Genomic DNA, 27,132 nt, shown 5'->3' with positions numbered 1-27,132 from the left:
CAGCCACTGCTCACAGGTGAACAGCCTTCCCATCTCTCTGGGTGCCAGCTTCAGGAAGCAGGACCCAGTTTGCACAGGAGACTGGTGCGGAAACTGAGGCTCAGTGAGAGGCTGGGACTTGTCTAAGGACGTGCAGCTGGTAGTGGCAGATGATGGTTTCAGGTCCAGGCCGTCTGCCTCCGGGACTGTGCTGGTGACCGCTGCACCAGCTGGGCTCAAGAGAGGGGTGCGATTTGAGTGGATGGGAAGGTAACAGGGAAGGGATTGGTGGACTAAGGACAGTCGCAGAGTAGCGATAGTGAGGATCCCCCAGAGAGGGTGGGTTTTACCAGAGAAGAGGGGCTGAGATGGGGGAGGTGAGAGGAGGCCTGTGATGCCATCAGTGACAGATTTTTCCGAGTGGAAGCAGTGGACAAGGTGGCAGGAGAGGGAGGCCGGGCACTAAGGTTGGCATCAAGTTAGTAGGACTGAAAGTGACACCTGTGCCGTGCGGCAGGGGTGCATCCTAGGACATTGTGCAGGAACAGTGAGCAGGCTTGGGGGTTTGAGGGAAGCAGATCTGGAGGCTGGTGGGTGAGAGCACCACAGAAATGGGAGAATTTGGGAAAGGGTGGCCTAGGCCTGGAAGCCAACCGGTTTGGATTAGACATACAGAGTTCAAGGTAGCAACTTCTCGACTGGGTACCACATTTTTTGCGCACCTAGAAGTTTCAGAATGGAGTCCAGTCATGGGCAGCTGGGGGCATGGCGGTGGTGTCACCAGAGAGGGGTGAGGGCAGGCTGCAAATCTAGCAGCCAAGGAATAGATTTCCATGGCCAGTGAGCACAAACCTTACCAAAATAGAAAAGCCACCTTCTAAAAGATCACCCAAAAATATTTACATTATTTTTCACTCTGGCAATAGAGTTCAATATTTTGTCACACCAAATGATGTCACATTAAAAGTCCAAAGGCAGGGTTAGTTTGTTCCCAGGGGGTGAAGGCCAATACACTTGTAGAATACAGTAGAGCCCAGGCTCTTATCTCATGCTCCAAGTTTTTCTTGAGCCCCTTTTATGGGCAAAGTATTGTGCTTTCATTCTTAAGTCTTTATAATTTTTTAAAATCTTAATATATATTATTGATTATGCTATTACAGTTGTTTCATTTTCTTTCCCCCTTTATTCCCCTCTTCCCTGTACCCCCTCCCACCATCATTCCCCCCCTTGGTTCACGTCCATGGGTCATACATATATAAGTTCTTTGGCTTCTTCATTTCCCATACTATTCTTAACCTCCCCTGTCTATTTTCTACCTACCATTTATGCTTCTTATTCCCTGTGCCTTTTCCCCTATTCTTCCCCCACCCCTCCCCACTGATAACCCTTCATGTGATCTTTATTTCTGTGAATTTGTTTCTGTTCTAGTTGTTTGCTTAGTTTGTTTTTGTTTTCAGATTTGGTTATTGATAGTTGTGAGTTTGTTTTCATTTTCCTGTTCATAGTTTTGATCATCTTTTTTTTCTTAGATAAGTTCCTTTAACATTTCATATAATAAGGGCTTGGTGATGATGAACTTCCTTAACTTGACCTTATCTGGGAAGCACTTTATCTGCCCCTCCATTCTAAATGATAGCTTCGCTGGATAGAGTAATCTTGTATGTAGGTCCTTGCCTTTCATGACTTGGAATACTTCTTTCCAGTCCCTTCTTGCCTATAATGTTTCTTTGGAGAAATCAGCTGATAGTCTTGTGGGAACTCCTTTGTGGGTAACTATCTCCTTTTCTCTTGCTGCTTTTAAGATTCGATCCATATCTTTAATCTTGGGTAATTAATTATGATGTACCTTGGTATGTTCCTCCTTGGGTCCAACTTCTTTGGGATTCTTTGAGCTTCCTGGACTTCCTGGAAGTCTATTTCCTTTGCCAGATTGGGAAAGTTCTTCATTATGCTTTCAAATAAGTTTTCAATTTCTTGCTCTTCCTCTTCTCCTTCTGGTACCCCTATGGTTCAGATGTTGAAACATTTAAAGTTCTCCTGGAAGTTCCTAAGCCTCTACTCATTTTTTTTTTGAATTCTTGTTTCTTCATTCTATTTTGGATGAGTGTGTATTTCTTCCTTCTGCTCCAAATTGTTGATTTGAGTCCCAGTTTCCTTCTCGTACTGTTGGTTCCCTGTTCATTATCCTTTATTTCACTTTTCATAGCCTCCATTTTTTCCTATATTTTGTGACCATACTCAACGATTTCTGTGAGCATCCTGATTACCAGTGTTTTGAACTGTGCATCTGATAGGTTAGCTATCTCTTCATCACTTAGTTGTATTTTTTCTGGATCTTTGATCTGTTCTTTTATTTGGGCCACATTTTTTTTTTTTTTTTTTTTTTTTGCTCAGCACACCTGTTATGTAGTAAGAGGTGGAGCCTCAGGTATTAGCCAGGGAGAGGCAACCCATATCTCTGCATTGTGGTGCTGAATGTGGCGAAGGGGTCTGAGGGGGAACGATGCCGCTTTCTCAGTCCTCAGCTGGCTTTTATCACTTCCTCCATTACCCACAAACAAATTTAGCCCTTCTGGTGCTGATACCTGGGTGGGTTTGTGTACATTCTAGGACCCTGTGAGTCTTTCCAAAAAACTCTCCTGTGAGGCTGGGAGTTTCTCCTTCTGCCTAAACCCCCACAGGTTTTTTCAGTCAGAGGTTTTGAGGCTTTATTTCTCCATGCTGGAAGCCTAGGTTGCGTGGTGTGCCTTGCTCCCCAGTTGTTCCTCCTGGTTTATCATCATGCAAATATGGGATCACCCAGTCTGCCAGCCGCCGTCTCGGACACCCAGGTTTTCCTGTCTCCGCCTTTCCGTGAGTCCTCTCCATCCCAGCTGTCCGTCTTTGCCCCTCCTACAGGTCTGGATAAATGTTTCTTCTTTAACTCCTTGGTTGTCGGACTTCCATTCAGTTCAATTTTCTGGCAGTTCTAGTAATTTTTTGTTTTTAAATTTGTTGTTGTTCTTCTTTTAGTTGTGAGAGGAGGCAAAGTGTATCTACCTATGCCTCCATCTTTGCCAGAAGTCCTCTTTTTAAATTTTTTAACTGTTTAAAAATTTAAGATTCTATGTATAATTAATATTGGCTTTAGCCAGTTGGTGGTTGGATGGATGTATACACGCAACATTGGCCATGTTGATCCCACTGTTTGTCCTGAACACATTTTGACTGGATAAGAGGAAAAGTTTAGCCCTGACAGGTGTGCCTCAGAGAGTTGGGTGTCCTCCTGCAAACAGAAAAGTTGCAGGTTCAATTCCCAGTCAGGACAATTCCTGGGTTGTGGGCCAGGTCCCAGGTTGGGAGCATGTAAGAGGCAGCCAATCTCAATGTTTCTCTGGCACATCAATATTTGTCTCCTTCTCTTTCCCCCTCCCTTTCCATCTTTCTAAAATAATAATAAATAAATATTTTTTTAAAAAGAGGAAAAGTATAGACTTGGATGAAATACTCAGCACAAGATAAAGTTAAGATTCAGCAGTGTCATTTAGTCGTAGATGAAAACTATCTAACAGTTGTATTTTATAGGCAATACATAAGAAATGATCTAGACAATGCTTAATGAATGAGAATTCATTGCTGCTGATACACTTCTCATTAAAATATCTGCATTTGCAAACATGACATCCAGACATTCTGGGGTCAGAACAGTGGGCTGAGAGTATCCCTCAGTTGTGAGTGAGGCTGAGTCTAGCGCTGCCTGCCTTTGTGGGCCCTGTGGAGTTGGGCTGGACTCTGGGCAGTCAATGGCTTTGAGTGATTGGATGGGTGGGTCTGCTGGGTTCCAGGGAGCAGACAGCTTCTCTGTGTCCAAAGGTGAGAGGTAGGGCTGTGCTCAGCAGACAGCAGTGAAAGGTTATGACAGATGAAGAGTGAACAGCAGCTCTGAGTCTGGAAATACGAGGCTCATCTATATGCCTTGACTATGTCAAGGCCTTAGTTCAGTGCCTGTCAAAAGCAGTGGACTTGAGTCTGAGGGTGGCAGAGACACATGGGAGCATTTTTGAGTGAAACAATACAGTCAAGACAGTGTGCAAGGAAGGCAGCCTGTGGTCTGGTGCTTATTTAGACCAAAATAAAAAGGGCTGCTCACGTGAGTGGTCTTTGTTGAGAATGGGTCACTTATATGAAGAAGGAGAATATAATTTGTGTAAATTATCTAGGTTAATATCGTTAGAGCTTTCATGGCCAATTTAGATGGATTGTTAACATGCAATTTTTGCAAGCTTTCCTGAGTTTGTCGTCACCATCCCAGAACGATGGCTGGGGAAATGTGACCTAAATATTTGGGGAATGAGAGTTTGTTTGAGTCAACACTGGGGGGCCACACCATGTTCACACCAAGAGAACACTTAAAGCTGTGGGAACTGGGATCAAAGACTGAGACAGGAAATTGAGCACTGCTGGATTTACAAAGGCAGGTGCAGTCCTCTAGGTGAGATGGTAGGAAGTGGGGATATTTTGCAGCCTTTGGGGGACAGGATGGGCCATATGGTGGCTGAACCCAGGACTTTCCAGTCGTTTAGGATGGAGCTTGGCTGATGATAATGCCCACATGCCGATCCAGTGGAGAAGTCATTGTGAGCCGGCCCTGTCCCCGTTGGGACAGGCGGGAGCCCTATCATGTCACCAAGGAAAGACTGTGTTCTTTTCAGTACCAGCGGTGCCCAGAGCTGAAGGGTGGCCTCTCGCCCTCTCTGTTGTCTTCTTCCAGTTGCTTTGGGGCAGGTCTCCCTGGCAGCGAGGCATTGTCCCGACGAGAGGACCAGGCTCTGTTAACGAAGGTAGGTTATCACATGACGTCTCGTTTTCCTTAAAGGCTGTAGCATTTTTACTGCCCTGAGGAGAGCTTCATTTTTATAAGCAGGAGTAAATTTATCATCTCTGAATTTTGTGCTCGGTGGGGATAAACTTGTCATCGGCGGGTAGGAGGGTTGCTGGTTAATGAGCACAAGCGTGTCTGTGGAGCTCCTAAAAGTGACAGGAGAGTGGGTGTCAGCCACTCGCGGGGAATCTATTAATTCTCCAGAGGGCTCAGTTGGTTCTAGTTAAGCTTCTCTGACAGAGTCTTGATTCTTTCAGCAGATTTATGAGGCTTGGCCAAATTCCATGACTCTCACTGTACTTGTTAATTAAAACAAAGGATTCCGTGCGTTCAGTGTCTGACACAGCCTCACTTTTTGTCACCATGGGGAATGCTACACAAATGAGCCTATTCGTATTCACCACCGGAAAGGGCATCTTAGGTCACAGATTCCTTGACTCCGAGTGGAAGACAAACTTCTTTTTCTCTTGGTAACAGTGGTTTTATTTCCTTCTGAATGACCAAGAAGCACAGGTGGGATGTAACCTATATTTCGGCTGTACCTGCAAGTGAGCCAAAGTGTGGAAACCTGGCCAGCAAGGATCATGCATTTAAGTTAAACTTTGTCTTTGAGGCAGAAAACAGCGCCTACCAACAAATCACTAGGGCACACGCATGCTTTCCCCTCATGGCCAAGACTCCTGTTTTTACCTAGAAACTGTACTCAGCGTGGCCTAGAGGCATATACATTTCCGTGGTCACTTTATTTCCTGTGCCTGCAGGAAACTGTGTGTACCAGGAATTCCGTTTCTTTACCTAAACAGCATGCCAGGTGTCCTCTGACTTTAGAAATGAGTGGAAAAAATAGGGTGTCACTCTAAGGGATTTTCAGCTCATTTGCCTAAGATGTGATATTTCTGGTGTGTCTTTTTTTTTTCTTGCTTTCAGTGATGTTAATCTTATAATACAGAAGTGCTGATACCAAATCTGTTGGGTTCATCTGGGAGACCTGGTATAAGAAACGAACTTTGAACGGCACAAATTGAGGCACATAAGCTCTTCTTGGTGTTTGGAGAGTTTCCACACTTAGCTCTGCTTCCCCGGGTCCTCTTGGCCAGCTACAGCATTATTGCAGAGGCTCCGAAGCAGCAGTTGAGCCCCGGATGCTCACCCTGTTGCCCTGTCTGTATTCAAGGTGTCAGGGACACAGAGCCCTTGGTATCCTTCTTCCCATGCTGTGCAGCATTGTCTCCTGCCACCTGCCCTTTCTTGCTTCTCTCTTGACCTTCTCCTACTGCCCATCTCTCCCCCATTTTCCTGTCTTCACTGTGCTTGTGGGTGCTGAGTACACTCCTGTGTGCTGCTTGGATGGCCCGTGAGCCCTCAGGGAGGGTGCAGGGGCGTCTCAGAGGCATGTTGGGTAGAAAGGGCAGAGTTGGGGCTGGTGTCGGGACCAGCCCTCCAGGCTTGTGTCTAACTACCTGGAATGTGCTTGTCTGCAGTGACAATCTGTGTTCGAGTTCCCTGTGTTGGTTTCTGCAGACTGTGAGACTGTGGCAAACGAGGACAGTGTCTGTGGGTGTTTTCTCAATATTTGCAGATATTTGAACAGGCATCATCAAAGCAGTTTCACTGAGCAAAAATGTGTGTGCAGTTCACAGATACTGAAACTATTTTTTGATTTTTTTTCAGGAGATCGAGGTTTTTACTGTCACATGTCAGAGAGTGCCGTGTGGGTGTGACAGCGCTGTGTGGATTCCTGTAGCTGTTCTGTGGGAGAACGAGTCCGGGGTGTCGGGTCAGCACTGCAGCTACGATCAGCCTGCAGCTGCATGTGTGTCTGCTCAGGTGAGCTCTGCACTTTGAGGATTATCTGCAGGCACATTTACATTGGTGCCTCACTGGGTGCAAAGCGGTTCCAGGCAAACAATGCTGATCTGGATCAAATATGATGTTTTCAGAAATGGTCTTTGGCGTGCACACTGTCACTCCTTACACTGTCAGAGGTAACTGAGGCCCGAGGACAGGCTTCATTCTAACCTGTGAGGGTGTGCTATTTGTGGCATGGAGAGAAACTGCAAAAGGTGAACACGAGGCCGTGGCTCCTGCTGAGTCGAGGTCAGATACCCCTGGAAAACCAGACTCATGGTCTGAGACGTTGGAGATGGCAGAGGTAGGGGCCTTCACCTGATGACCAGGGAGAGCAGGGAAGGAGGAGGGAAGTGACTGTACCATCACACCTAGAGTTTGTAGTTGGTGGAGCAAGGACCAGAAGGTCTCTGGACCCTCAGGCTGTTTTCTTCCCAGGACCTCCACACAGGTAACCGTATTCAGCCCACTCCCCACCACACCAGAGCCATACCGGCAGTAAGTCGGTGATGGAACCACAGGTGCACTGTGTGGCTGCCAGCTCGTGGAGTCCCTCTCTGCTCACTGGCAATGACACCTGGTTGCAGAGATGCCATGGACAGGAGGGAGCTCGCTTCTCCATGACTAGGTTTACCCATCTCCACGTAGAGGTCAAGGCTGTTACCAACTCTGGACTCTCCCACCCACAGCCCGGTGAAAGACATGATGGTGAAACACACTGTGAAGGACAGGTAGATGACGTGGACCTGCAGTGGCAGCCCCAGGACAAGGGCAGTCCCATGGCTCTGTGGCTGAGGAAGAAGGACAGAGGCAGTGGGAGGGGCCTGAGACCTGCCGAGCTTGCTTGGATGTGGGACTGGAACTTAGGTCTAGAGCTGCGACAGAGTGGAGTGTGGAGTCAAATGGATTCTGTGGGGTTGTGACAGGAAGGGACCGAAGAGATTCACTGACAATATGAACAAGTGAAGAAACAGGAAAATGTGGAGATGAGAAGTGAATGGGGTTAAATAAATAATTTACAAAACTGGAATCTTCTGTAGAGTTCCAATAGTAGCAGGCTCTCACTGAGAGGCAAACCCCGAGGACAGCTGTCTCACACTTCAGCACCTCTTTCCTGGCCCAGAGGCTCCCCGGCCCCACTCCCCCCAGAACTGTCTCATCTTTAAAACTATGGGAGTGAAATTGTCAGAAAGACTGGTCTCTCAGTGCCAGTCTACAGCTGAACAATCATTTTCTAAATCAAACAGAATTGATCAACTTCCTCCTTTGATTCTCAAGGAGTTTTTCACACACTGACAGCCACCATGTCCAGTTCATGTGGACAACTGCCCCCGCAGGGGTGCTTCTGAGGAAGAACTTTCCTGAGGCCAGCACCTGCTGGGCTTCCCACCTCCCTTAGAAATGCAAGCAGGAGGTTTGGGATGGGCAGATGACCTTTCCTGATCAGGGCTACTCCCTGGACAGGAGGCAAGAGCAGCTTTGAAGGAGCTTTGGCTGATCTGTTAGAACTGGGGCAGGACAGAGAAACCAGGGTTGGCTCGGAACTAGGCTTTCGCACTGCAGTGACACTGAGTGAGAACCCAGAGTGTTCCCCAAGCTTCGGTCTCAGTACAGCCTGAGGCCTCTGGCTGGAGACCCCATGTGGTAGGGCCCAATATCATAGCCCTTCTACTGTAGAAACAGTATCAAGAACCAAGCTGCTTTTGTCAAAACAAGTAGCACTGTCTGGAATCTCCGCTCCCCACGATCTGACTCGGCAGGGCTGTGCCTGCTGTGGGAGTGAGGGGGTCCTGGGGGTTGTGGTGGAATGCTGGCCCCGGGGAGACTGGGCGTGGTTGGAGGGTACACGCAGGGCGGTCCTAGTGTCTGCTGTCTGCCTGCTGGCCCGTGCATGGAGCAGTGGAAGGAGCCGCCAGGTGCCGAGGCCCAGGCGGAGGGATGCTGCAGACGGTCCCCAGGGGTCTCTGATGATGAGTGAGCAGGGCCGGAGTGAGCCCTGCTGGAGCAGGGCTAATGTTGCCCGGAGAACAGGAGATTCTGGGCAGATGGACATGGCAGGGTGCCAGGCCACGCTCGCCCAGGTCCCCTCACCACTAGTTTGGCCAGACCAAGCCCTTTCTCTGTCTAATGATGTTCTAAGAAATTGGACACACTTGAGTCCTTGAAACCAAGAGCTCCAGGTGAACAATGTGACACAGCCCCTCAGTCTTCCAAGTTTACAAAACACAATTTCTTCCCAGAAGCAAGCATCTTCTCCTAGCCAAATGGCATCCTGGCCTGTTTGAATGACGGGTTTCCACAGGGGAAAAAAAAAAAACCCCAGCTTTACTCTTGCATGGGAATGGATGAGTTTGAGGAGAGACAGAATCTCTCACATGGCCACTTCACTGATTCACCTCCCCTTAGAAAAACCCCACAGGCTAGTTGTCTAGTGTTCCTTAAACTGTGTTGTCTCAGAGACTTCTCCACTTCACTGCCCCACTGTCCTCCTCAGCACCCTTTCCTGCCACATCCCTGGGTTCCGGGAGCGCTGTTCCATTTTGGAAATGGCCCACGTACCCTTGCAGGGTCTTTCTCTGTTTTTGTGCTTTAGTGGAGGCCTCAGCTTCTTCAGTCTGATCGGTGCTCACCACACAACCCTAGTTCCAAAGCAGGGCGTTGCTGGGGACTGTCCCTGCCTCGTGAGCGGCTGGCAGTGGCAGTTTGAGCTTGTCAAGTGGGCGAGGTGGGGTTTTTCCCTTTTTCCTGCATTCTAACTGCTCTTTCTTCCTCTTCTCAACCCGTGTAGGTGGTAGCTAGTTTAAGCACCAAACCTAGCAGGCAATACTTAGTTATAAGCACCTCCTGTCAAGTTCAAGGAGGACTGTGATCTGTCATGTCCCCTTTCTGCAAGTGGCTCTTTCATACCCACCACCCCCATGTGGCCCCTTGCCTTGCCTTTGAGCTTATCCTGGGCCCCTGAGCAACAGGCAGAAGCTGATATCCTGTGTGTGCACCACGCATGCCCACAACCACCACCCAACCATGTGGGTCTGGTCATGGGATCAGCCTCCCACACAGAAGAAGAGGGTTCTCACTGGGGGGTTGACTGTATTTCCGAGCCCAGTGTAGGACGAATAGTGCCACTCCTGTTGTGGATTCCATTAGTCCAGATCATGAAGGATGGCAGGGTCCACGATGTTCCTTTCTGGTTACCTACTTGGCTCCTTGCAAGCTAGAGCCACGTGGAGAGAAGTGAGCGTGTGGCTGACAATGTTCCTAAGATAAGTCATTTCATAAATGTTTACTGAATACCTGTTAGGTGCCAGGAAATGTTTTTCTAGTACCTGGCTCACTTGAAGAATGTGTTTCTCTTTTTTTCCCACTTAATAAGGGAAAAGAGGTACAAGTGACATATAAATCAAGTTTCAGACCTGGTCTTTTAATAATAAATATTTTTCTCTTATCCCTGTTTCTCTGTGCCATTGAGACCGTGGATGCCTCCTTCTCTTCCTTCATCACAAATTCCAACTCTGTGTCAGGGTTCTGCAAGGCTCATCTCAGACCGACCCTCCAAAATTTTAGTGGCAGTTTTCTCTTCCAGTGAAACTTATATTTTGGAAAGAAATCTTGGGTGCCTAAGACTAACTTTTTAAGTCAAAGGAATAAATATCTAATGGTAGAATTTCAGGTTTCATCGTAAGTCAACAGAAGAGTTGTTTTGGTGTTTGTACATATTTGCCACAGTGCCTCTTTGGAAACACTTAGGAGTACTTACTATGTGTCAGGTACTGTGCTAGGCACCAGGGTACTAATATCAGTAAGACCTGACACTGACCTTCAGGTAGCTTCCCAAATAATAGGTAAAACAGGCACTTCATTGCACACCAATAAGTAAGCACATCAGAAAGGGCTAAGTGCTAAGAGGGAGGGAAGGTCGGTTGCTAACAGAGCACCCTTCTGGGGTGCCCAACTCAGCATGGGTTTAGAGCAGCCTAGCTGAGGAGGTAGCATTTGAACCGAGTCTCTTGTCTCTGCAGGAAATTAAATTAACCAACACTGTGGGCTCCACTGTGCTTACTGGTGGGAGAAGCTGTGTTCTGAATTTTTCATTTAGAGAGTGTTTCAGGTGCACTGGTGCATGCCTTGAGAACTGGCTGCCAACGCAGGGGACCCAGACAGCTGCCTCTCATGGGAGGAGGTGCTCAGGAGCTTCCATTCTTGTTGCACTGTGCATACTTCCCCAGCCATCTTGAAGTTACAGGGTTCAATATTCCTTCCTTTAGTGTGGAAGACTTTCCTGATCTAGAGGTTAATGTCAAAAATCTCCGAGAGGGAGCCCAGCAGAAGCCATTGTTAGCAAACAGCTGCTCTAGAATTGTTTTGAAAGCATGGTGTCTAGGTCAGGGGCCAGGGACAGAGAGTGAGAGGGTGGTGGGAAATTAGGAAGAGAAAGGCGTGGAGATCTCTGCTCCGCTGAGTCTGCACTCCATCCATCTCCCTCAGAAAGCTATTCTGCCCGGGGAATGGAGCAGTGTCTTTCCAGGCCAAATGTCCTCAGGTGCAAGTGTCACCTGTGCCTGGTCACCTAGGAAGAACAAACAACTGCAAGGGTGGATGACAGCATATGTGAGACTATTACACATACTCCATTCTTGACACTTTTTATCAGTGTCAGAATGAATAACTAGGTACAGAACTAGCAAGGGAAGAGAAATCCCAGTGTTTGGAGAAGCAGTGAGCTTCCCTGAGCATGGACAGCACGCATTCTGTATCCCTGGCCCTGCATCAGGACAGGTGGAGGGCATCTCTCCCTGAACACTCCGCCCCCATTTCCTCCACGCACAGCTGCAGGGGGCAGATTTCACTTCAGGCTGTCCTAGAAGACAGGGTGGTGGGCAGGTGAGGAGGTTGCTTGAGACAAATAAGAAAATTAGAAGGATTTGGTGAAAGCCACCTGTGAGAAACAGCAAAATTTGACCCTAAGGGGACTGAAATTAGTGGGAGAAGTGAGCAGGGCCTGGCTCTCAAGATGCTGAAGTGCCCAGGAGACTTTTCTTGAGTGACTTGTCTAGAATTGGGAACGTTCTGTCGGGGGGTTTCAGTGACATGAATCCAAGCTCCAGAAATGGGCAGAATCACCAAGTGGCTGGGGGATAACAGACTTCCCAGCACACAGTGAAGGGGATGTGAGCACTGAAGTCATGTGGGAAGCCATGGTGACTGGGCCTGACCAAGGCAGCGCAGATCGGCACTCACATTCAGGAAGCTCCCCTGCCCACGACCAACCACACCTGTGCCCAGAGTGAAAACTGAAAATGTTTTTTCATTCTTTTACTTTAATCTATGTGTAAATGGTTTTGTAGACAGCATGTAACTGGTTTGTGATTTTTAAGCCAATCTGTCTTTAATTATTGCATTTAGAACATAAACAATATAATTATTGATATATTTAGACTTAAAACTGTTATTTTAATTTTGTTTTCTGTTCCCTGCTTTTCATTTCTGTTTTTCTCACCTTACTGTGAAGTACTTGAGAATTTTTAACAATGTCATTTTCCTCTGTAGCATTTTGATGTGTGTCTTTCTGAATACCCTTTTCTCATTAGCTGTTCTGGTGATACCTAGAAAAAAATTATTATGCAAATTCCAATCAAAAGGAATCAAAAGTGGGCATACTAATATCAGATAAAATAGACATCAGAGCAAAGAAAATTACCAGAGATGGAGGGAGACATTACATAATGATAAAAAGGTCAATTCACCAAGGAGATATAGCATCGTTAAATATGTATACAGCAAATATCAGAAACAGAAACTGATAGAACTGAAAATAAAAGCAAAAACACATAGTTGGAGATCAACACTCTTCTTGCAATAATGATAAAACAATTAGATGGAAAATCAGAACATGTAGAAACACTCAACCCCATTGACAAATAGGATTTAATAGACATGTATAAGACATTCCAACCAATAAAACATTACATTATTTTCAAGTGCCCACAGAACATATACAAAGATATACCATAACTTGGAACATAAAGAAAATCTCAAGAATTTCTAAAGTTTCAAAAGAAATTTAAAAATACATTGAACTGGATGAAAATGGAAATGCAATATATCAAATGCGTGGAACAGAGCTAAAACAGCACTGAGAGAATTTGTGGCTTACATGAATAAGGGGAAAGTCTTAAATCAATAACCAAAGCTACCACCTCAAGAGCTCTTCAAAAAATGAAGAGCACATAAACCCAAAGAAAGCAAAAAGAAGGAAATAATAGAGACAAGGGCAAAGATCAATACAATTGAAAACAAAAAAAAATAGAGAAAAACAATGAAGCAAAGAGTTAGGTCTTTGGAAAAATCAATAAAATTGATAACCCTCTAACAAGACTAATGGAGATGCAAGTTACTAATATTAGGAATGAAACAGATGACATCAGTAGACACCACAATGATAACAAAGAAATACTAAGAACACTCTACACACGAATTTGGCAACTTACATGAGATGGACCAATTCCTCAAAAACACGAATTACCATAGTCAATATGAAATAGATAATTTAAATAGCTAAAGAACCACTAACAAAGTTGAACTTGTAATTTAAAAATTCTGTAGGAAAGAGAAAATAGTTTGCCAGTGCTTAACAACAAAATACTTTCCCCCTCAGGCATCTGGAAAGACTATGGTTTCACTAATCACACTTTGGGAGATATTGGTATTAAGCATTTTTAGGAGACCAAACATGGCAGTTCAGTAGGTAGAGGTTCCACATACTTCCTCCCAGGACCAAACTGGAATTAAAAGTAAAATATAGAACAATCACTCTGAGTAACCAACTTAACACTAGCTGAAGAGAAGTCTTATAACCAAGGATTTACAGAAGAAGTCACATTGAGACTGGTAGGAAAGACAGAGACTTAAAAATGGCTAGCCCCAATAACACGTGCTGTGGCTGAGGTTCCAGAGGGATATCTCAATGGCAAAGGTTCTCCCTGAAAAGTGCGTGGTCTTAACCCCTAGCCAGGCTCTCCAGCCTAGAGCACCAGAGCCAGGAAGAGGTGCCTGCATAATTATCTGGCTCTGGAAAGCATCAGCGTTTCTGTCCACTAGGGAGAGACAGGAGTCCGCTAGAGACACAGAAGTCCTTTTATAGGGCCAATGCACAAAATCTTATTCATAGCCATTCACCCTGAATACTGGCAGAGGGAGAGCAGAGCAGACTGGAGTCATGTGAGGAGAGATTGAGGTTTCTGGCTCTGGGGAGAGAGTTGAAGGGACAGCTGCTAGGATCCCTGAGCTGAGTTCTTCTCGCACATCACAGATGCCACCTTTCCTGGGTGGGACACTCTCCTCTTTATGGCAACAGCCTGAGGGAATATAATAGCCCCACCCTCTGGGCTCCTTGTTGCCCCACCCTGCAGATCTTGTACCCTGTTGAGGAGTCAGTTGCCTAGGCCAGGGTGTAGAGGTCTGGGCAGACTTGGGGTGTCTGTGACTGAGTTGTATGGCTGTGGGCCGGAAGCCCCTCCCCACACTTTCCCATGAACCTAACTGGTGCTCCCACCATGGAAAATCCACTAACTCTTCTCTCCAGGCTTCTGGATGCTCCACTCTGCTGACATCTGGGCAGGATCTAAGACAGAGTTGTATAGCCCTGGGGCAAAGAGCACTCCTCCCACCTTCCCCAAAGCCTGACCAGCACTGACCCCTCATGGGATATCCGCTAGCCCCACCCTCTCAACTGTCCATGGCTCCATTGTGCTGAGATTAGACTCTGGGAAGAATCTGGGACAGGCTGAATTGTGTGACACTAGGACGGGTGGCATTTTTCCCTCCCATGCCTGACTAATGCAGAGCTTTCCCTCCACACAGCCAAGTCTTGGTCTGTTGGGGCCTGATAAACTCCACTGGCCTCACCCTGACAACTCCCTAGGACCCCACCACACCACAGAGGTGTGTGAGCATCCAGAAGATGGCAATCAGACTTTGTATACACTGAGACATTTGCTGAGTAGACTCAGACTCGACACTGGCACTGACTTTGAACCTGTATTGATCTGGGTAACAACACTTGCCCCTACCTGGTGACTCACTGAAAACCTACCTCTTGCAACTCAAGTACCTCCAGTGGCTCTTTCAGTGACTGAGTTTAACAGGCAGCTGGCAGGTGGAGGCAGGCAGAGACAGATCATGGGGTTCCTTGAGAACTTTACTGACTTGCCTCCAGGCCTGGTGCTGATAAAAGCCACCTGTGGTGCACAGCTTGGTCCTTCCCACATATACCCAGGCTCAGCAGGAGCAACCACAAACAGTGGATCACCCTGTAGCTCCAAACAGGTTGTCCAGAACCAATCAAAAGCAGTGCTTTTTGACTAACCAGTCAAAAGCACCAGCGTCCCCCCCAAGAGTCCCCAGAACCAACATACCCAGAGACCAACTTCAGACAACATCAGAGCAGGATTCAATTAGCTTCATAAGTGGCATATCCAAAGAGAGATCTTTTTTTTTTTTAAGATTTTATTTATTTATCTTTAGAGGGGAAGGGAAGGAGAGAGGGAGAGAAACATCAATATATGGTTGCCTTTTGTGCAACCCCTGCTGGGAGTTGGCCTGCAGGGAACTGGACTGCAACCCAGGCATGTGCCCTGACTGGGAATCGAACCACGATCGTGTGGTTCGCAGGCCCGCGCTCAATCCACTGAGCTACACCAGCCAGGGCCCAAAGGGAGATCTTGTCAGGCACCAGACCCTTCTGAGGCAAATTCCACACTGCATGGACAATTTCACAGAAGCTTATACACTGTAGTCAAGTTGATCCTCAAAGTCAGCATGGTGTTGACCCCATGCATGAATGGGCCAATAGCAGTCAAGACTCAATTACAATAGGAGGACCCACATGACCCACATAGGGGACATTCTTAGAGCACACAGGTCAGGTGATCAAAGAGACTGCACCACTGGGTCAGTCCCACAGGACACCTCCTGCATAAGACTACCCTACCAAGACTGGGAGTCATAGCAGATCTACCCATTACATAGAAACAAATACAAAGAGGCAGCCAAAATTGAGAGACAAAGAAACAGGTCCCAAATGAAAAAACAGGAGAAATCTCCAGGAAAAGAGCTAAAGGAAATTGAGACTAGCAATTTATCAGATACAGAATACAAAAAATAGTTATAAGAATGCTTAAGGAACTTCATGAGAACTACAATAGTATGAAAAGAACATAGAAATCATAAAAAACAAAGGAAGAATAAATATTATATCTAAAATGAAGAACATACTGGAAGGAATGAAGAGTAGGTTCAATGAAACACAGGATCAAATCAGCAATTTAGAAGACAAGGTAGCAGAAAACACTTGCTCAGAGAAGCAAAAAGAAAAAAATTAAAATGAGGAGAGTTTAACGGACCTTTGGCACCAGATGAAATGTACTAACATCCTTATCATAGGAGTACCAATAGGAGAAGAGAGAGAGCAAGGGAGCAAGAATGTATTTGAAGAAATCAAGACTGAAAACTTCTCTAACCTGGTGAAGGAAAAAATGCACAAGTCAAGGAAGAACAGAAAATCCCAAACAAGATGAACCCAAAGAGGTCCACACCAGGACATATCATAATTAAAATACAAAAGGTTAAAGACAAAGAGAGAATCTTTTTTTAAAACTTCTTTTTTTTATTTTATTTATTTATCTTTAGAGGGGAAGGAGAGGGAGAGAAACATCAATGTATGGTTGCCTTTCATGCATCCCCTGCTGGGAGTTGGCCTGCAGGGAACCAGCCTGCAACCCAGGCATGTGACCCTGACTGGGAATCGAACCGCGGTCCTGTGGTTCGCAGGCCCGTGCTCAATCCACTGAGCTAGACCAGCCAGGGCCGAAAGAGAGAATCTTAAAAGTAGCAAGAGAGATACAGTTATCTACAAGGGCACTCTTGTAAGACTATCAGCTGATTTCTCAACAGAAACTTTGCAGACCAGAAGGGATTGGCATGAAATATTGAAAGTAATGAAAACCAAGAACCTATAACCAACACTATTTCACCCAGCAAGACTATCATTTAAAATTGGAGAAGAAAAAAAAAGAACTCACCAGAGAAGAAAAAGCTAATGGAGTTCATTACCACCAAACCAATATTACAAGAAGTGTTAAAGGGCCTTTTTAAGAAGAAGGAAGAGGCAGAAGAGAAGAAAACAGAGTAACATAGTTAAAAGAATAAAATGGCTATAAATATGTACCTATCAATAATCACTTTAAATGTAAATGGCTCAAGTGTTCCAATCAAACGACATAGGGTAACCGAATGAGTAAGAAAACAAGACCCATATATATGCTGTCTATAAGAGACCCACCACAAAATGAAAGATATGTACAAACTAAAAGTAAAGGTATGGAAAAAGATACTTCATGCAAACAGAAACTTTCAAAAAGCTGGGGTAGCAATACTTAGATAAAATAGACTTTAAATCAAAGGCTGTAACGAGACAAAGAAGGACACTACATGATGATAGAGGGAGAGTCCAGCAAGAGGGTGTAAACATTTGTGTGCCCAACATTAAAAAAGCATAAGATTTTATCAATTGGTATGGAAAAAGCATTTGACAAAATGTAACAACTGTTGTGATAACAAGTCTTAGACAAATAGGATGAGAGTGGAATTTCCTCAATTTGATCATGAGCATCTACAAAAATCCTATAGATAATATCATACAGAGTGGTGAAAGGATGCGTGGTTTCTCTTTAATATCAGAAATAAGCAGGAATATTTGCTCACACCATTCTCATTCAACACAATACTATAAGTTCTGGACAGTACAATCAGGCAAGAAATGAAAATAAAAGACATCTTTTCAGATCAGAAAGGAAGAAATAAAACAACCCCTATTTATAGATGGTATGATTATCTATTTAGAAAATCTTAAGAAATCTACAAAACAAACATCAAACTAACAAGCAAAAATCATTCCTGGAATTAAGAAATGAGGAGAGCAAAGTCACAGGATATAAGGTCAACATACAAAAATTGATTGAATTTCTATATAGTAATGATAAACACCTGAACAGAAATTTTTTAAAATTAATACCCTATATGATTTCTCAAAAAATAAGAAATGCTTAGTTATACCTCTAACAAAATAGATGTATAACTTGTGTGCTTAAAACTACAAAATGCTAATCCTTAACAAAACACTAGCAAAGCTCAATTCAGCAGCATATTAAAATGATTATACGCCATGACTAATTAGGATTTTCTGCTGTAATGCAAGGATAGTTCAACAAAAAAAATTGATCAATGTAATACACAACATTAACAGAATGGAGGAGAAAAATACACATGATCATCTCAACTGATACAGAAAAAGCATTTGACAAAAGTCAGCACCATTTTATGATAAAATAAAGCACTCAGCAAACTAGGAATAGAAGAAAACCACATCAATATGATAAAAGTTATGTATGAAAAGTCCACGACTAATATCATACTCAGTGGTGAAAAACTGAAGGTTTTCTTTTATCTGAGACAACACAAGGATGCTCACTTTCACCACTTCTATTCAACGTGGTATTAGAAGTTTTAGCCATAGCAATAATACAAGAAAAAGAAATAAAAAGCATCCAGATTGGAAAGAAGTAAAATGATCTGTTTTCACAGATATAATCTTATATAGAAAACTCTAGAGATCACACACACACACACACACACACACACACACACACACACAGGATAAGAACTAGTAAACCAATTCAGCCAAGTTACAGAATACAAATATCAACATGCAGAAGTCAGTTGCATCTCTAAACACTAACAATGAACAATACCAAAAGGAATTAAAGGAATTAAACAATTCCATTCATAATAGCATCAAAACCATAATAATTAAGTACTAAGGAATAAATTTAAAGGAGGTGAAAGACTTGTACATTGAAAACTATACAATGTTGCTGAAAAAAATTAAAAAGGACAAATAAATGAAAAATTCGTTTTTTATGGATTAAAAAGTAATAATTTTAAGATGTCAGTATTACCTAAAGCAATCTACAGACTCAGGGCTATCCCTTTCAAATACCAATAATTATTTTTGCAGAAATACGGACAAATACTATATGAATCTACTATATGAAGTACCTAAAATAGTCAAATTTACATAGATAGAAAGTAGAATGGGGGGTACCAGGGACCTGGAGTAGGGAGAATGAGGAGTTATTTAATGGGTAGAGTTTCAGTTTTGCAAGATGAAAAAAAGTTCTGGAGATGGGTGTTGGTGATAGTTGCAAAGCTAAGAACAGATAGGAAATTGGGAGTGGAAGGAAGTTAGGATCAATCCTGGGTTAAAATAAGTCAGAGAGAAGCACCTAGCAGAAAGCTTCCCCACACACTGCCTAACCTGTCTGCATAAAGTAAGGGTATGGTTCAGAGCCAGTCTACATAGCAGGTTACATAAGGAAAGAATAACCTCGTCTTCTTGCAAAGCTGTGCTCCATGAATGTCCCCCTCCCAGAGGGCATGGTAGGGCCACTGCCTTGCCTCACTGCAAGATTGGGGGTTGCCAGAGTATGGACATCATAGGAAAGCTTGGGTTCTGCAGCCAATTGTAGGCCCCAAATAGAAGGGAAAGCATTTCCCTGTCAGTATAGCCTCAACTTTCAGAAGCAGCTGAGTTAATAAAAGGTGTCTCATGGTTACCTTCTCCAGCTTTTCCTTCTGTCTCCTTTTGACTTACTGAGTTTTCATTTCCTGCAGATGAGTTTTGTCCTGATATTTGAATATTGGTATGTTTAGGCTTTTCCAATGAGGCATAAAACAGGGTACGCCTTGGGTCTGTCTCCTGTCTCTGCTCCCTGCCGTGCCCTCCACATTTGATCCGCCGTGACACCAGCACATGGTCCACCATCACTTCACCGTGATTCTCAGCCCCCATGGAGAGAAGCTGGTTCCTCTGCCACAGAATGTGGGATGGACACCTCAGTGTCCAAACACCCAGAATGAGAAGATCCCCTTCATCCTAACCCTCTTCTCCCAGAGCACTCTGAGCTACCAGAAAGATCCAGCTGCTGCAACTGTCACCTTGCTTGAGAAAGAAGGCTTTTAAGAAGACTCAAAAAATATTGAGCAGGCTGGACTTAAAAAAAATTAATTAACATTGCAGGCCATTTGGAAGGAAGGTCTGATCTGAACAACTTCCTTGAGGGAACAAAGAAAAGTGCACTACATTTGACCCCTTCTCCCATTTTCAGTTAAATATAAATAATAGGCCCTTACATAGGGAAGGTGATGAGCTCACACCTGGAGTTGGTAACATGGAGGAGACTGGGCAGGTGAACTATATGCATTAGAGATGGGCATCATTCCAGTCTGGTCTGTTTTTCATCAGTTTCTTATTGTAGGGAATGCCCTTAGAAATTGCAAAGCCAATACTTTTTGCTAATGCTGGAAGAATTTCCTTAAACTAAGAGAAGGTGCCACTGCCCATCAATTTTACCAGGCAGCAATGCAGATCCCAAAAGGCTAAAGTCTGAGGCAGAAGGCAGAGCACTTCATCACAGTGAGAGAACTGGGTTGCTGCTGGGGAAGCTGTTCTGATATCACGCTGCTATTACCGTGCATTAATAAGCTTTGTTCATCTTCTCTGACACTAGAGGTCCAACTTGGTCTTTTAGCTTCAGCTTCTTGCTTATTATGCAGTCTGGGCCACAGATCCAGGCTGCCTACTTGTCATAAATCACTGGCAACCTCTTTTTTTTCCTGTTCTTGGTCCCAGTGGATTATGCCCTCAGGAGCCCACAATCTCTGAGCTCTTCAGTCCCACAAATGCACAGTGAGCCCTCATGCTGGCTGGGCACTGCAGAAATTCCAGGATGCACAAGCCACAGGTCCTGCCTTCCTGATCACACTGTGGTGAGGGAGAAGGTTATGTGGATAGATAATTACACCAAGAGGCAGAGTGTGTAGCAGAGGGGAATACATGCTGCTATGGGAAGCCAGGAAGGTAAGGGGCAACTTTCTGTGGGAGGAGATCAGGGAAAAGAGTTCAATACTGGAAGCTGTTAGAGGATGTAGCCGTTTCAGTTTGGAGTTTGCATTAATCAAAAAGGAGGAGACTGTACATAGAAAGATGGCACATGTTATTTATTATGCAGAAAAATGACCTTATTTAGAGGTGTATAGTTTTATGAATATTAACACATTGATAGAATCCTGTAATTACCATTAGGATCAAGATGCAGAACAATTTGACCATCCCACAATAATCCCTTATGGTGTGGCTTCAGAATCATCCTTCCCCTCTTCCAATAACTGGTTGGGAAGAGAGGGTAACCAATGACTTGTTGTTCATCACTATAGCTTTATCTTTTTGAGAATGTTACATGAATGGAATCATACAATTTGTAATCTGTGGATATTGACTTTATTCACTCAGCATGTCTTCAAGATTCAGCCAAGTTCATGCACTAGTCAGCAGTTACTCCCTTCCATTGCTGAGTGGTATTTCATGGTATGGATGTACCACAACATTTTTTTATCTATTCATCCAGTGAAGGACATTTGGGTTGTTTTCAGTTTTTGTTGATTTTGAGCAGAGCTGCTATAAATATTTACGTACAGGTTATTGTAGTCTGTAAACATAAGTTTTCTTTCTCTAGGGCAGAGTTTCTCAATCTTGGCACTGTTGACATTCTGGGCCAGACACTTCTCTATTTAATGAGGCTGCCCTGTGTTTTGTAGGGTGTTTTGAGAAATATCCCTGGACTCTGCTTATTAGATGCCCATAGAATTCTCCCAGTCATGACAAACAAAATGTCTGCAGACATTGCCAAATACCTGCTGTGGGGCAAAATTTATCCACAGTTGAGAACCACTGCTTTAGGGTAAATATCTGGGAATGAATTTTCATGATCATGTGGTAAGTGCATGTTTAACTTTATAAGAAACTTCACATTCTCAGTGTATTAGGCCCAGCTGTCAGCATCCTCCCCAATGCTTGATGTTACCAGTATTTTTCATTTTTTGCCATTCCAATAGGGCTGTAGGAGTATCTCATTGTGGTTTTAATTTACACTTCCCTAATGGCTAATGATATAAAAAATATCTTCATGTGCTTTTTTTGCTATCTGTCTATCTTCTTTAGTGTAGTCTGTTAAAATCTTTTGCCCATTTTAAATCTGTGTGAGCCTGGGTGAAGCCATCAGTGGGGGAATGAAGCCTGGGAGTGGCGTCTGCAGTGAGGGGCTTGTTAGGAGCCCTGTGGGGCCCAGGGGGCTGGGGCCCGAGTCAGATGGACTGGACTAGAGGCTGGATGACCACCCGTCACCGGTGTTAGACATGGGATTTGTGCTGGCTACCCTCTCTTTGCCTCTTCAGCTCCACTCTCCACCCTCTCCACCCTGCACTGGGTCCAGGAAGTTGACCCGTGTAACTTGGATCAGTAGAACCCTTGCCCTGTGATCTAGTTTGGTTCTGAACAGAAGCTAACTGAATCTCCAGCTGGAGATTGGAGAGAGGGAGGAGAAGGAGGTTTGGATGTCCCTGCCCTGCCTGCCTTCCTGTGGGACCGCCTTGGGATGTCTGGGTTTCTGGGCTGAAGGTCACAGCTCCCGTTCAGGTGTCCCTGTCTGCATAGCTCCCTCTTCCAGTGGCTTCTGGCAGGGAGTCCAGAAGCCACTCCCTGCCCTCCTCATTCCAAACCTACAGCTGCACAGCTACGAGCTCTGGGGCACTGCACTATCCCTATGGCTCTCCTACATCTTTATAAATTAAGTATTAAACTCTCCTTAAATCATCCTAATGTGAATGTGTCATCTGTTTCTTGGTTGAACATTGGCTGACACAGGGTTCTAGATTGAATGAGAAGATGAACTAGATTATTTCTTTTAAAAAAGGCTTACTTATGCTCCTGTGGCTTTGGGTTTCTTTTCACTGACCTTTATCTTTGTATACCCAAGAGGAATGAGGACTAACCCTCTGCACCCAGGAATCTACAATAAATATTTGTGGAGTGATATGAAGTTCACTTAGAGACATGTGATTCAGTTTGGCCACATAATCTATACAATTTTTTTAATTTTATAAGAATTCATGTTCTCAGAAAGTACTGCCGTAGTTTTCAGTTGCTCTCACTGTGTCTGTAGGGTCAACTAACATCTTTATTGCTGCTACATAAAAGAGCCAAAGGAAGCTTACACCCACCAAGCAGCTAGTGCCCAGAACCTGGGCAAAGTCCCGAAAAAGTGATAATTAGTCTTAAATATGTTTCGTAGACAAGCTGCTAAGCCATACCTTTTCTGGGTTGACTGAAGAGTTGAAATAGCATCTTCATAATGATGCTCAGGAAAAGAAGAACCTGTATTGTCTACATGACTGCAAACTGCATGTTTTATGAGTCTGATGACCCCTAGAAGACGTAGGGTCTTCTGGTGTGACAGTTGTTTCCATGTGACTCTGAACAGGAAGGTGTTGTTGCTCTTGCTTGGGTTGACTTAGAGAGTATCTTACTCCTAAAGAGTCATTATCTTTTAGAGATACACAGGGAAAGGCTTATGGATGAAATGACGTGACCGAGCTTCCCTTCACAATAATACAGAAAGGAGGGTCAGCTGGGGTGAAGATAAAGCAAGACTGGCCCTGAGCTGGTAGCTGTTGAGGCTGGGACGTGGAGACATGGAGGTACATTCCGTAGCTCTTTCTGCTTCGGTATAACTTTGGAATTATGGAGTATTAACAGCTAAATGAATAGTTCATTTCAAAGTTACTTGTTAAAAAATGTATAGCATTACTCAAATATCTTTTGTTTTAAATGTTTAAACAAAAAAAGATAAATATGCAGAGAAATTACTGCTTTCAATTCAAGCACTACTTTATAAGTTTAATTAATGTATGCCCAAATAAACATTTCTCTCCAGAAATTTCAAAATCAATGCATACATATTGAGTGAAATGGGACAAAGAAGAAAGATACTTTCGAAAATCACAATGATGATGCTTATTTAATAAAATTATTTTAAAGAAAAATTTTTTGAAAAACATAAGAATTATATCCAAATTTTAGCTTTCCCATCTTCTTTGGTATTGAAATCAACATTCGGAATATAAAATATTTTACTGTGAAGTTTAGTCCTTGGGTCTACAACAGTTTTCCATATAAAGAAAATAGAAAAATCAAATTAGCTATGATTATCTTTTTTATTGAATAACCAATGGATGCGTAAAAGCCATCAGTAATGTGTGCAGAGACCGACGTCATCAAGCAAATAGTCATTCGCAGAGACACGTGTTCTACTGGGAATACAGTCTGAGCTCTAAACAACTGTCTGCCGTCATCATGCTACGTTGGCCGAAGGGCTCTCCGCAGGGCTCTCTGACGCGCAGGTACGGTTACTCACTCTCTGAAGTCCTGCTGTCCCAGGAAGTGGACACCGCTGTGCCAGGACTCGGCAGCTTTTATTTTTCAACAGGACCTCACCACTTTTAAAAACTCTGCATTTCTCAGAATTGTGTGCTTCCGCCTTTTGATAAAATAGTATCTGAGGATTGCTAATAGCATTACATTAATATTTAAATTTTTTTAAAAACCAAAGTTACGAGCCCTGACTGGCGTAGCTCAGTGGATTGAGCACGGGCCTCCGAACCAGACGATTGGGGTTCGATTCCCAGTCAGGGCACATGCCTGGGTTGCAGGCTGGTTCCTTGAAGGCTAACTACCAGCAGGGGACGCACAAAAGGCAACCATACATTGATGTTTCTCTCCCTCTTTCCTTCCCCTCTAAAGATAAATAAATAAATAAAATCTTAAAGAAAAAAAAACAAAAAAACAAAGTTACTTGTTGATGCAGAAAAACTTATGTATTATTGTTTGAGGCCACTGATGTCATGGCGGAGTTCTGAGTGTAGGTTTCAGAAATGCAATAGGAAAACCATACTGAAATGAAATGTGAAATGAGTGATGCTATTTTTATGAAAGTTTAATCAAAACATTCTCAAATGTTTGCTTTCCTTCTCAACTCATGAAACTATAAATGAACATTCTGAATAATTTCATATTTAACTGAGAAGAAAAGCAAATAGAAATATTAATTTGTTTTAACTTATCTTATAAGTGGACATTGCTTCTAAAAAAACCTGGGATGGGGGGGAACTAGGTGAGTTTATAAATGAAACAAGACTGGCTGTGAGTTAATATTTGTTGAGTTGGGGGGATAGTGACATAAGAATTGGTTATGCTATTCTTTCCACTTTAATTTTTCTATAGAATGGTTTTAAAAATAAAGCTTATTCTGCATGTTCAAAATGTGACCATTTTAATTAAGAAAGTATCAACTTTTACGATTGTATGAAATGTAACAATATACCATTTCTCTTTCCCTCCTTAGCTTCTGCGTTTTCTAACATGCTGCTATTTGTTCGACTTTCTCCTCTCCTCCCTCCCTTAGTATAGCCTGTTGTGTGGAACCAAGCTGGTGTTCCAGGAGCGAGCCTGGCACCTGGAACATAAACACTTGACTTCCACAGCGGGCACAAGGTTTAGGAGTCAGGTGAGCGTCCCTGGGGTGCAAAAGAAACCCTTTGTGGATCAGCTGTCAGCTTTCTGTTTTCTTAGAAAACAGCCCTGCCAATCTTTTATCAGTTTCTACTCATGGGTTTTTGTGCCTCTGGGACTTCATATATGTGTTTTCATTGCCTACCACGATCATGTTACACTTCAGAGTTTAAGTGACAAGGAAATGATTCACTGTGCGTGAACTTTCTGACATGAGAAGGAGAGGAGGGAATGAAAAATGTTTTCCTTGTCTTGGCTGAAAAAAAAATGTATTAAGTGAGTTTCATTTTCCGACTTCTTACCAAAACCTATTAACTCATTCTTCATCATCAGAAAAAAATACCTACGGTATTTTTATGTCAGTGGTAGTAACAGGAGCTCAGTGTGACAAAAGAGCTTCTGACAACGACGGTGGATCCGGTGAGTCACCACACAAAACACCGCTCGAAAAGAAAAGGACTATAACACAGCACAACACTTCCTGAGGACCTCCTCTCTCCCAGGCTCTGTTAGGGGCTGACGCAGAAACAGGTGTAGGCTTGGCCACTGCATTCGAGGGTGTGAATTATATCTGGGGACACAAAGCTGACTTTAAAAAACACAAATAGCCTTGCCTGGTGTGGCTCAGTGGATTGAGTGCAGGCTGCAAATCAAAGGGTCGCCAGTTTGATTCCCAGTCAGGGCATATGCTTGGGTGGTGGGCCAGGTCCCAGGTAGGGGGCGCACGAGAGGCAACCACATATTGATGTTTCTTTCCCTTTCTTTCTCCTTCCCTTCCCCTCAATCTAAAAATACATAAAATCTTTTTTAAAAAAAAACACAAGTAACAATACGTGGGAGCAGAGGCTTTCTGATGAACTGGGCTACAAGTTCATAGGACAGACATCACTTAGGAGTGAATGTGATTCTTGTGCTAGACCTTGAAGAGGGGACAGTTCAACATGGAGGTGGTGGTTCGGTTGAGGAGGGGTTAGTGAAGCTGAGCCTCCTAGCAGGGTTGATAACGTGAGCAAAATCATAGGAATGGGAGTACATAGTTCAGACATGTGAGAAGCTGAAGTGTCAAGTGATAGAAAAACCTGGAGAAGTCCACAGGAGCCAGACAACCATGGGCCCTGAATAACCTTGAAGAATCTTTCTCCTTTTCAGGAGAACAGAGATTATGAAGAAAAGTATATATAAAGATGTCCCAGTTATCTATGCCAGATAACAAATGACCCCTTAAACTTAGTATCTTAAATAATAGCCATTGATTATTTCTCATGATTCTGCAGTCTGGACAGGGCTCAGCCAGATGGCTTTTTTGCTCCATGGGGTGCCTGCAGGGGCTACATGCTGAGGATGGCTTCTTCACTCTTCTGGCCATCACCTTGGCATGAAGAGCTGAGGCCACTGGGCCACTGTCTCTCTATGTGGCCTAGTGTGGGCTTCATCATAGCATGGTAGACTCATGGTGGCCAAATGTTTTTCCTGATGGCTGGCTTCCAAAGAGAAAATGGGACATGCCAGTCATCTCAGAGGCCAATCCCAGAACTAACACAAATGACTTCAGCTGCAATCTGCTGGCCAGAGGAAATCACAAGGCTAGTGCAGACCTCAGGCTGGGGGGAGACTTTGCCTCTCAATGTGGGTAGTAGCACGTGCATCCAGGGAAGAAAAGAATTGCTGGCAGTGATCTTTGGTGACTATATTCCACAAAGAAAATTCCCACTTTGGAAAGGGGAAACAAGAACAATTTTTAATATTAAAAAACAAAAACTAAATGTCCAGTAATAAAACAACTTTCGCATAGGCATCGATGTGCTTTTGTATTCTTATAGTGCAACCTGCTTTCTGCACTTTTTATTTACTGGGTCCTCACAGCAGCCTGGGAGGTAAGCAGGGAGCAGCCAGCCACTTTGGGAACAAGCCAAATCTGTGGGAC

The 27,132-nt window shown here is 43.9% G+C and overlaps 1 protein-coding gene across 1 annotated transcript in view; it reads left to right on the top strand.

The window, feature by feature from the left end:
- Positions 1–25,524, top strand: part of ACOXL (acyl-CoA oxidase like) — a 263,368-nt gene extending 237,844 nt beyond the window's left edge. The window contains 3 exon segments of the mRNA XM_037056729.1: positions 4,730–4,771; positions 4,774–4,799; positions 25,102–25,524. Of these exon segments, the coding sequence (XP_036912624.1) occupies positions 4,730–4,771; positions 4,774–4,799; positions 25,102–25,410 (377 nt within the window). The 3' untranslated portion in view covers positions 25,411–25,524.
- Positions 25,525–27,132: the final 1,608 nt, after the last annotated feature.

This window comes from Sturnira hondurensis, unplaced genomic scaffold, assembly GCF_014824575.4.
Source record: "Sturnira hondurensis isolate 20B ecotype Veracruz unplaced genomic scaffold, ASM1482457v3 Scaffold0009178, whole genome shotgun sequence".
NCBI lineage: Eukaryota > Metazoa > Chordata > Mammalia > Chiroptera > Phyllostomidae > Sturnira > Sturnira hondurensis.
Note: the sequence above shows the minus strand (reverse complement) of the source record. Positions and strands in the feature narration are given on the sequence as shown.